Source organism: Adiantum capillus-veneris, chromosome 5, assembly GCF_014529385.1.
Source record: "Adiantum capillus-veneris isolate H3 chromosome 5, ASM1452938v2, whole genome shotgun sequence".
In the NCBI taxonomy this organism is placed as follows: Eukaryota; Viridiplantae; Streptophyta; class Polypodiopsida; order Polypodiales; family Pteridaceae; genus Adiantum; species Adiantum capillus-veneris.
The window spans coordinates 144049545-144061254 of record NC_140935.1 but is presented as its reverse complement, the minus strand read 5'-3'; the positions used below and the strand labels follow the sequence as shown (position 1 = coordinate 144061254).

General features: G+C 42.7%; 1 protein-coding gene across 1 annotated transcript in view; it reads left to right on the top strand.

Moving 5' to 3' along the window:
- The first annotated feature begins 5533 nt into the window (after positions 1–5533).
- LOC147458220 (zinc ion binding protein) overlaps positions 5534–11710 on the top strand; it is a 47209-nt gene continuing 41032 nt past the window's right edge. Inside the window, exons 1-3 of the mRNA XM_086512921.1 lie at positions 5534–7168; positions 7257–7312; positions 7494–7760. Of these exons, the coding sequence (XP_086369047.1) occupies positions 5581–7168; positions 7257–7312; positions 7494–7760 (1911 nt within the window). The 5' untranslated portion in view covers positions 5534–5580. The remainder of the gene's footprint in view (positions 7169–7256; positions 7313–7493; positions 7761–11710) is intronic.

Sequence of the window (11710 nt, the reverse complement as noted above, 5' to 3'; positions counted from 1 at the left end):
ACCGACGTATGTATCTTGAAGGCATGTGACTCTACACAAGATACTGATATGGGCACAAAAATTCGCAATTAAATTGTTAGTCAGAGGTTGTTGAAAAAGGATGTCATGCTTGGTGCTGCCTTGGTTGATATGTAAGCCAAATGTGGAGTGCTTAAGAAAGCACAAAAAGAACTTGAGCAGCTTCCTAGCCGGAATGTCGCCTCTTGAGAGATGTGTGCAACAAGAGCACGGCCAAAAAGGTCATGTCGAAGCGAAGTGAGGGGCTCTCTCTAGATGCAATTAGTTACGAATGCATCTTGAAGGCATGTGGCTCTACGCAAGATGCCAATATGGGCACAAAGATTCTCCATTATATTGTTAGTTAGAGGCTATTGAAAGAGGATGTCGTGCTTGGCACTGCCTAATGTGGTGCGCTTGAGAAAGCACAAAAAGTGCTTGAGGAGCTTCTTGTTTGCAATGTCGCCTCTAGGAATGCATTAATTGCGGGATGCGTGCAACAAGAGCAAGTATGTTGAAGAAAGATGTCATGCTTGGCACTGCCTTGGTCGATGTATATGCCACATGTGCCGCGGTTGAGAAAGAACAATTCTCTTTCTCAGTGTGCTCATTGCATGGATTGCTACTCAACAGCTCTTGGAAACATGTTGTGCTTGCCAATTCTTTGCCTCATATGTACGTTTTGGTGTTCATATGTATGTTGTGGTGCTGTTGGTCAACATGTATGCCAAATGAGGGACGCCATGGAGCCTTGGGCTATTTCGAACAGATGCAAAGTGAGGGCACCTCTCCAAATGCAATCACCTATGCTTTCGTCTTGAAGGCATGTGCCACTTCCTTGATGTCTGGAATGTCGTATCTTCAAGTGCATCTGATTGCGGGATATGCTCAACAGTGACAGGACCAGGGAGCTCTGGCTGGCTAGCTATTTTCAAGATGCAAAGCGAAGACATTTCTCTTGATGTAATCACCTATGCTTGCATCTTGAAAGCATGTGGCACTACGTAGGAGCAATGATCACATATGCAAAATGTGTTGTTCTTGGGAAAGCACCAAAGGGTGCTTGAGGAGCTTTTTGTCCTGAATGTCGTCTTTTGGAACACACTAATTGCGGGATATGCTTAACATAGAACACTCTGGGTTGTTTTCAGCAAATGCGAAGTGAGCGTCTCTCTCCAGATGTGCAATCACCTATGCTTGCATCTTGAAGGCATGTGGCAATTTGGAAGAGGCTAGGATGGACAGAAGAACTCATGATGATATCGTTAGTCAGGGGCTGTTGAAAAAAAATGTTATGGTTGGCACTCTCTCGATCGACATGTATGCAATCACCTATACCTTTATCTTGAAGGCATGTGGCGTTAGGCAAGACGCTGATATGGGAAAAAGAATTGTTGATGATATTTTTAGTTAAGGGTTGTTGAAAAAAGAAGTCATGCTTGTATGCTTTTTGATGGTGCTACGCCATCGTACTCTGGTTTTCTTCTATTATTACCTTGTGGCTACCTGCACCCACCTTGGAAGTGGGAAGAAAATCACACAAAAAGGACAATTTTCTCGCATGCATTTGTGCTTTGTTGGCTCTAGATCGGCATGCAGTGTTGCAACTAAAATGATGCATTCTTCCTTTGCAGTTCCTTGCCAGTGGCCGAGGGTCGTTTCCAATCCTTCTTGACCCTAGTGATACTTGGGTCACCCAGGGCTTCTTAATGAGCTTCAGAGTCAGCTTCAGAGCTGTACAGATGTGCGTAATTACTTAGCTAGAAAAGCACTTCAGAAGTTCATATTACAAAACGATCAGGTCCCAAATATTACATTGGTAAATTTCTTGATTTGCATGCCTGTGTCCTTTGGGAATATTGCCCAAGCTAATCAAATTTTTAGAATTTTAATAAAAACTGCTGCTTCTCCCTAGGGTGACATTATTTCGACCCATCTGTGAAAACGACCAAGCTGTTGCTCTTCATCATGAGATGCTCATCTCAGGAGTATTGGTAGATGATCTTTATATGTAGCAGTTCTTAAAGCATGCTTTACTGCTGGAATCCCTTTAGAGATTGGCATGCAAGTCCATGCTCATATTGTCAGGAATGGTTTCGAGTCAGATGGTTTTGTTGGCGGTGCGCTACTTGACATGTCTTTGATGGCCTAAAAGCTTAATGTTGCCCGATTTCTCAGTAGATTGCCACACAGAAATATTGTAACATGGAATACACTGATCACTGGGTATGCACATCATGGTCAACCAGACAAAGCACTTCATTGCACAAAGCAAATGGAGTGCGAGGGTCTTCAATTGAATGAAGTCACCTTTGTTGCGATGTCAAAGCATGCTCTAGCATTGTAGCTGAAGAGCAAGGCAAATGGGTACATGACCAAGTTATTGGGAGGGGCCTCGCTATCAACCCATTTATTGGCAGCTCCCTTGTTGACATGTACGGCAAGTGCGGCAACATGGAGGTGGCTCGTGCAGTATTTCATAGACTGCCTTACAAAGATCATGTGTCATGGGGTGCCTTGATTTCCGGTTATGCACATAATAGACAGGGTGAGGAGGCGCTTCAGCTATTTGAAGGGATGGTGCAAAGAGGAATAGTGTCAGATAGGGTTACATTCATTTCTCTAACAAAGGCTTGCACCAACCTTGTTGCTTTAAAACATGGAGTCGATTCATGAACACGTAACCGACAAAGGGCATGAATGTGATTTCCATATATGTACCACATTTATAAATATGTACCCAAGTTGCAGGAGTCTAGAGGATGCTCACATGCTATTGCAACAGTCACGCCAGTGATAAATGTTGTTACCTGGAGTGCAATAACTATTGGATGTGCTCTTATAAGAGGGTAAAGGCCCCCCTACCACTGTAAAGGATCCCTCTCAGCTCTTCCATACCAAAGCTTGGTGACGCAGCTTCAAGCTTTGCAATATCCACTCCGCCTCCACTATCATGTTTGTTCATAGCAATGCGGTCATACGGAAGGTTAAATGCAACTTGCGTGCATCAACGATAATCGCACGGTGAGTACACATTACCATTTTTTGATTTTTGACACTGAGAACGCAATTAAGGAACGCATTGAAAATTGCACGCTACCGTGGGAATGGCACGTTTCCTCGTATTATAAAAATTGGGGAAGATTGTGCAAACTCCCCCATGCAAGGAGACTTGCATGTTTTTTTTTTCTTTGAAACATAAAAATGGAACAACAACCATTGACATCTTGTATGATCATGAACATTGAGCTTGACAAAACTCTTAACACTCCTTGTGGTTTTTGGCAAGGTACCCCTGTGAAGGATTACGATTAGTAACCAATTTTTGTGGAGGTACACCACTAAACCACGACGATCGGTATCCCAAACACTCTCAGGTAAAAAAATCTAACACTCTTTCATGAAATCTCTCTCTCTCTCTCTCTCTCTCTCTTCTCTCTCATTGTAGTGTGCAGTGCGTAGGAGCAGATACGAAGATGACATTCTAAAGCAGATTAATACTTCTAGGTCTGTCTTGACATATTTATTGAGAGAGAGAGAGAGAGAGAGAGAGAGAGAGTGTGTTCCAAGAGATGACATTCTGGACAGCAATCTCGTCAAGCACTTTTTCGAGCTTTGTAAGTATTTGGCGTACATGTCAACCAAGCCATTTCCAAGCACAACATGTTTTTTCAATAGCCTTTTCCCATATCAACGTCCGCATAATGCCACATGCCTTTAAGATGCAAGCGTAGGTGATTGCACTTGGTGAGATGCCATCTCTTTTCATTTGCTGAAACCAGCCCCCAGCTTCTTGGCCCTGTCTCTATTGGGCATATTCTGCAACAATCAATGCACTCCAAGAGACGACCTTTCGGACAAGAAGAGAAGCTTCCAAAGCAAGTTTTGTGCTTTGTGAAGTACACATCATGAATTTTTGTGTCCGTATCAGCATCTTGTGTAGAGCCACATGCTACAAGATGCACGCATAGCTGATTGCATTACTTGCAGTGGTAGAAATTCTTAGCAAGTAACCGAGCCCGACAGATTCGGGTCTATTCGTGCGCGCGCACACACACACACACACACACACACACACACACACACTCCCATGCACGCAGAGAATAGATTTAGTGAATTCATTTGCAGTACTTGCAGTGGTAGAAATTCTTAGCAAGCAACTGAGCCCATCAGGATTGGATGTCTTCGTACGGGGCTTGCAAGGGTTCTTTACTGTCATTTCTCCTATGCTTACACCATGAAGACTTATGGCCTAATGCAAGACACTTACATGTGGGATAATTCACAACAAGATTGTTGGCTGTGCAAAAAGATGTGATTGGTGATACTATGGTTGATAGCATAGATAGACAGAGCGTCAAAAGCGATGAGCTATCAGAACCAATCCAACAGGACAAACAAAGCTTCACCAATTTTTGGGGAACACATTTTTGAAGTTCGTATGCCAAATCCGGTACCCGCATGAAAGCATGAGAAGTTCTTTTTTTGGAATGTTATCTCTTGGAATGTGTTGATTACAGGATATCCTCAACATGGTTGTGGCAGACTCCTTATCTTTCTTGCTATTTTTTAAAGAGGCAAAGATGTGCAGACTTTTTGTGAGACAGATGGTGTGATCCATGGAAGCATCAAAGACAAGGAGACTCTTTGGAAAGGAAGCTTTAGCTGACATCATCGTGTTGGTTATGACAATCGACAAATGAATGTAGAAACAGAAGGTATGTAAATACTTTGTATTCTTTACTCATTACTGAGAACACAGTGAAACGAACACACTGGAAATTGCACGCTGCCGTGGGAATGGCATGTTCCCTCGTATTATTAAAATTGGGGAGGACAATGTAAACTCCCCCATGCAAGGAGACTTGCATGTTTTCTTTTTCTTCCAAATATAAAAAGGGGACAACATCTAAAAATGAACATATTTTAAACGATCCGTATCACTTTATATAACTTCTAACCCTTCCTACGGTTCTTTTGTGAGGTACACGACTCAAAATTGTTGCATCACAATCGTAACACATTTGAGACAATACCAATTAAGAAACAAAAAAACTTGCTTTGATGAAAGGTAACAAGCTCTCTCTCTCTCTCTCTCTCTCTCTCTCGCACACCCTCCATTTTCTTCTCCAAGAATATATACACTTGTTGAATCTTCGAATGACACAACCATAAAGCGACATTGAATCAAAGATTAATACAATTTAATAGCTAAGGACATATTTAAACATATAAAAATTGAGACACCAAGATCGTGGCATTGTAAACACAAGAAAACAAGAACATAGAATAGAAAGCTTGAGAGAGAGAGAGAGAGAGAGAGAGAGAGAGAGAGATTGATTGTGCTTTGTTTTTCACAAATCCTATTACCTTAAGATGACAACCTTCACTTCGATTCAATACCAATTCGGCTAATGAAGCACTCTACTCGATAAATCGAAAGTAATTTTATCCAGAAAAAGAAAAGGCCTTTGCCGGGCCAAAAAGAAAATTAACAAGGGGTAGAAAATTTTTCACAGCAACCTTTCCAAAGCTTTCCACGTCCTCCAATACAATGCAGGGTTCTGGAATCGTGATTCGTGAATGGAGAAGGACGCAGTTGGCGTTCCTGAGTGTTCCATCTGCCTGCAACCTTATGACGACTCTGTCGTCGTTCCTCGCGTTCTCTCTTGCGGCCATTCACTCTGTGACTGCTGCATCTCCAGCCTTGCCAATGCCGATGAACAGGATGATCAAGGCGGTCGGCGCCCCACCTTGCTTCGCTGCCCTGAATGCAATCAACGCTCCAAGCTGCACGGACTCCCCAAGAACATCGAGCTTCTGCGATTCATCGGAGGGCCCGATTTTGAGCGTACCCTTACCCATGCATCAGCTTCTTCTGCTAGACCACGACCTTATTGGGGCAGAGGACCTTCCTTTGTGTATGAGTCATCAATAGCGGAGGTTTGCCGCTGGATCATCCCCCAGCGCTCTGCTGAAATTGACCATCACACTACAGGACTAGTTTTCCTCTGCCGGGGTGAGGATTCCTCGGAAAGCACCTATCCTGCCACGTTCATCTGCATCCAAGGGGCATGGGAAGAGGGCAAGAGAGGGCTTGGGTTGGACTATCGACAGCTGGTGCGAATGAGGCTGGAGCGCCTAGCTGGGCATGAGGTCAAAGATCTGCTTCACTTGTTGAGAGCTCAAGAAGGGGTATTTGGCATCTGGATGCATGCCAAAGATGGTTGTCTCTACCTGGTCTACAGAACCCTTGCTGTTTATAATCAGCTGGGAAAAGCTTTGCTGGACATAGGAACCTCAAGCCTGAGCCATTTTTGTATTAAAAGAGGCATAGAGCTATGTGAGATTTTTATGGGTTTACATACAGTACATGTATTAGCGGGGCTACTTACTCCCTCTTGCCTGGGCAGTTCGGATTTTATGCACCTTAGACTGGATGTTGGTGCTCTTCTTTGCGCGAGGACATCATTCTCTCTCTTGAAATCAAACAAACCAGCTGCCCTTGTAGCTGTTACAACTAACGACTCTTCTCAGTCAAGCGATGCTTTCCCTTTTTTCTATTCCAGTCCAGAATTTTTGCTGCTCTTACAGAATTCTGACAAGTGTGAAATTTCATGCAAGACAGATTCATGGACATTTGCTTGTCTCTTTTGTAATATTTTTCTGGGGGAGACGCCATGGGATGGGCTTACATTAGAAAAGTTTCAAGAAATCTCTGTACATGGAATGCAGCATGCACATTCTTGGATGAAAAACCATGTTGATGCAGACACACTAGGCACCAAAGCTCCCACTGCAGAAGTTGTAAAAAGTATTGTTAGGTGTTTTTCATATTCACCTGCAGAGAGGCCATGCATTTCTGAAGTATGGCACCTTCTCAATAGCACTGAGACCTTATCAAGTTCAAGCAAGGGCTCTTCAGTGTGCTGTAATGCAGGAGCAGGGACTTCGGCAAATGTATGGTGTCTCATCCTTGGGTGCAACATCCACCCAGCCCAAAAACATATGACTGAAGAGAAGCAAGACAGCTCAGCTTCTGTCGCAGAATGTCCTTGTTTAGAATCTTCAGAACAGTGTTGTAGGACTATAGAGTATTGTGGATCAGAGCTACAGAAATCTGGCAGTTTGGAGGGACATCTTGGTGATGTAACATGTCTCGCTGTATTTGGTGAGCTAAGCTGCAATTGTTAGCCAGGTGTTTTGTTTTTTGGAGGTACCCAAAAGCTCGTGGTGAGTTTTGTGTTGATAACATGCAGGGCACCATCTATTGAGTGCATCATTGGATAAAACCATACGTGTATGGTCACTTAAAGTAGGTATCATGTACTCTTGTCTTAAGAATTTCACATTAGTCGACAAAATATTGAAACGCTGAATGCATTCTCTCATGAATTTTTGCCTACATGCATTTTGATTATCTCTCAGTGTGTTATTCATAAGTGGACACAGGTTTGCACCTGTTATTTAACTCTATGATTATCTTCTTTCCACAGGATTTTTCGCTGATCAAGTCGTACGGGGGCCACACTCAAAAGGTAATGGCGTTGGCTTGTAGTCAACATTCCTCAATCTTTGTGAGTGGAGATTATGGGGGGGAGTTGCTTGCATGGGATGTCGAATCGAGCGAAGCAAGTTTCGTCAACAAATGGCATCATCATCGAGATTGGCGTTACTCAGGGGTTGCATCTCTTGCAATTTCTACAGAGAGCTTGTTGTACAGTGGTGCTGGAGACAAAACCATTAAGGTGTGGTCATTGCAGGTACAGGACACCTGTTCGTTGAGGGTGCTTTGTGAAGTAGGGTAGTAATTTAGTGTTTGTACAATGATTGCACTATCATATGTCAATAATTTTTGAGAAGTTGCATGTGAGTGTGAGTTGAGATTGCATTGCCTTGCTGAAGGACTTTACTAATGAAGGTAGTGGGTCCTTCTCATTCCAGACTGAGATAGTTTGTTGCTATGTGGAAGGCATTGAGTAGAACTGCTGTCTTGTAATCGAGTAGAAAGGCTCTTGAGTCGATTTATGCGATTAGAGGGATCCTCCTCGCCGTGTAGTATAGGCCATACAGATGCCATTTTGAGGCGTATTTTACTATGCTTGGCTTTAGCATTAAATATTGTTTCGACAGTTTGCCCTGCTTGCAACAATATGGTGCACCACCTTTGTAGTTTATGAAGCTGTCATCTAGGGTATTGATTTTGATTTTGGCTTGATTTTGTGGTGTAGATGCTCTATTTGCTACATTTTCTTATTCCATGGGTTTAGCTAAACTTCACATGTTCGTTTTTACTAACTATCCCTTCATGTCATGTCTGCCTTTCACCCGTAACTTATTTATCTGTTTGATAAAGATACTGTCCCTTTACATTTCAGAGCATATATGATTGCTTTAATTATGGTATTAGAGGAGGATCATTGCGGTTGTGGTCCATACTGTGACTGCTTTGGCTGCTATGAGATGGTGCCTACATTGAAAAAGGGACACGGTGCCAATCTTCCTCTCGAGTCAGCAATGAAAGCAAAGCCGACACATGATACAAAGACTCCTCTTTTGACATTAGAAGATATTGATTGAGCCGTGGAGCAAAAGATCCATGATATCATGAAATATATGAACACTCTCGCAAGGGATGGGAGCTTGAGCCTTTCCCCAGCTACCTTCGCTGATAGTCAACTTTTGAGGATTTGAGAGAGAAGGGTTCCAAAAGGAAACACCGCCCACGTGTTTACTTTGAGGACGACTCCAGCGGTGTGAATGCTGTGTGGGTTTGGATTCTCTGAAGTGTGTAGGCTTGTTGATAAGCGGTGTAAGAAAGAAAGATGGAAGTCAAGAAAACGAAAGAATCGGAAAAGAAAATCAAGAAAGAAGGACATCGTCCAGACACATATAGACCTTCATCATCTAACGACTCTAATGATCACTCCTACACCTTCGAGGCCACTTTTGGCAAAAAGAGCAATCACTTGATTCGAGAACCGAAGTGCAACAACTTGGAAAGGAGAAAGGGCTAGAAAGTATTCAAGGACGGTGGCCAAGTGTAAAGTTTAACAAATTTTTTTTGGGACTCGAGGACACTTTCGACACCGCTTTCTCAAGAGGCAACTTTGCTCCAAGGTTCGAAAGGTGGCATCCCATCTTAAATGAATGCACATACATGGTCTACGCTTTTATTGTATGCAAAAGTGCCTCGAAATTGGGTCAACATCAAAAGGTTGTTCTCATCTATTTGGTGACTTCCTTGTTCGAAGCCAATGTTTCGATGGCTTTGGAACCACCTTAGGATGAAAAAGGAAGATACCCTTCTTGCAAGTAATCAGAGATGTTGTGATACGTCCCTACCAATTGCTTCTTTCCGGAAAGTGTCTTTGAAGGAGAAGATTGAATGATATTATTGTGTTCTACCAAAGGAAACTGGACGCTACTGTGTGAAGCAGAAATTGTTTAGCATTAAGCAGCTCATGTAGCATGTTTAGACAGTTTCTCAATATTTTCAAGATCCTTGACTTAGGCTATGGACGACTAGTGTCCAAGGCTGCAAAGAAAGACACTTCAAAAGGAAATTGGGACATTACCTTGAGTCTTTCGGTCTAGCTTTGACTATTCCAAGAGATCCCGTAGATCAGCAGGTTTGAATCTGGTGCGGACGGGACTGCACAAGAGGGGAGTCACTCCGCTCTTTTTGTCACAGGTTACCTAGATGGAATTAAGTCAATGATAGGATTTCAGGGATACTGATGGGTTGACAAAATTCTGCTGGATGACTTTATAAAAGAAGTACTTCGACATGGGAATTCCTGAAATGATTCTGATTTACGTGTGCTCTCTCATGTGAGTCGTGTCTGAGTGCACGTTTGAGATCTGGTGTGGATCTAGATGCGATTGCTAAACACGTTACTGAGAGATCACGGTCTGAGATCTTGATGGACTTCGTGTGATTCGATTTGAATGTGATGTGGATGTTCAGTGACTCATCTATGTGCAAGTGCTGGATTTGTGTCGCCTAGTGCGTCAGTACTTAAGAGTCAGTGTCTACAGAACTGGTTTTTGGCTTATGTTTGATTTTGCAGGCGTAATCGAGGGCGATTACAATTTTTTCAAGAGGGGGGTATGTCACAAAATGATGACGTGGCATGTCCATCCAAAAACTGATAGAGTTTAAAGATTATAACTTGTTCCAACTTATAGAGTACCCGTCCGAGGGGGCCCTTGGGGACACATAGAGATGCTGATGTGGCAAGGGCTGTACGGATGCTTTCGGATTTTCCACTGGTTGCTAACGTGGCACTATACGAATTTTCGTAAATTGCGGAAGCTGCCGCCAGTGCCAGCTTTTGGGCAAGATGCTTTGGGACTTGAAGCTTTTCAAGTGATTGTTTTTGGGGCTCTGCTTTGGGCATCCCTTGTATTCTTTATAAGAGCCCTTGGGGCCTCACTCTGCAGAGCATCTGGGCACCAAGTCTGAGAGCAGAGGTCTCTCGGAAGTTGTACTTTGCAATGATTAATTATAAAGAAATATCGAAAGGGGCACCAGACTTTGGGGCCAATACCTTTGGGCAGGGAACTCCGGCAGGCCGTGTTGATTCTCTCTCTCTCTCTCTCTCTATTAAAGTTCAATGATTTTGAAGTTATGTTCGTGTGTTGCTATTGATTTCTTGCTTGGAGTGTCCAAGCATGCTACACTCGTTTTCATCCAATAGTTCAACATTGTAAGGATTCTAGGAACTAATCCTTAATTAAGTACTTAAACTCATGATTAAGACTTAAGAAACTTGAACTTGACTCAAAGATAAGACTTAGAAGACTCTGTGTTTGATTCCTTCATTGATTGAAATGTGTTACAAGGGCGTTCTAATATAGAAACTGAAGAGACACGATGAAAAGACACGACCATGGGTCAAGAGACATGACTCTAGGCCAATAGTCGTGTCCTTCTGTTGTAGACTCGTGACCCTTCGGCGTAAAGGTGAAACCATTTGCTGAAGAGGCATGGATGGTTATTCGTCGAATAGGTGCGACTCCTGGGCGAAGAGACGCATCCTTTGGAGAATCGGGGGTCTCGGATCTGGTCCGTCTTTGTATCTGCAAAAGCATCAAGCAAGAAGGTATACCAAGACAAAGAATACGTCACAATTGTGACTTCCCTCCCATTTAAAATAAAACCCAGGGTAGTTGTAGAAACTCCGGGAGAAGGAAATGTATTGTTGTAGTGCTTCTGCATCCAAAGCTCTAGCTGTTAAGTCCCATGTCATGGCATTGTTATTGACCATAACTATTTTGCCAAATTGAAAACTGATCATATCTTCAACTTGATTAGTGCCTTGGTCGAAGTCATTTGTAACTTCGAGCTTTGTCAAAGAAAAGATTGAATCTTTATCTGCTTCAAGTGAAACTATTGGTAAACTGATTTGAGTTTTATGTTGAATGATGACCACTGGTTGGAGATCTGTAAGGTATTCCATTGGTTTATGTGGAACAATAAAATCCTCTTGAAGGGATGTCGTAGACTGAGACAGAGTAGTGTTGAAAGGTACATCCATCTGTAAAGGTTTAACTTGTAGAACAAGTTGTGTCCAAAGATTCAATTACAGCGACTAAAGTCGTGGGGCAAGAGTTTGTATCAGATTTATTCTTTGCACCGCTTAAGGTAAGGATTGAAATCTTCAAGTTTGAAAAATTATCATTCACCATAGCATCAAGTATCTTTTTA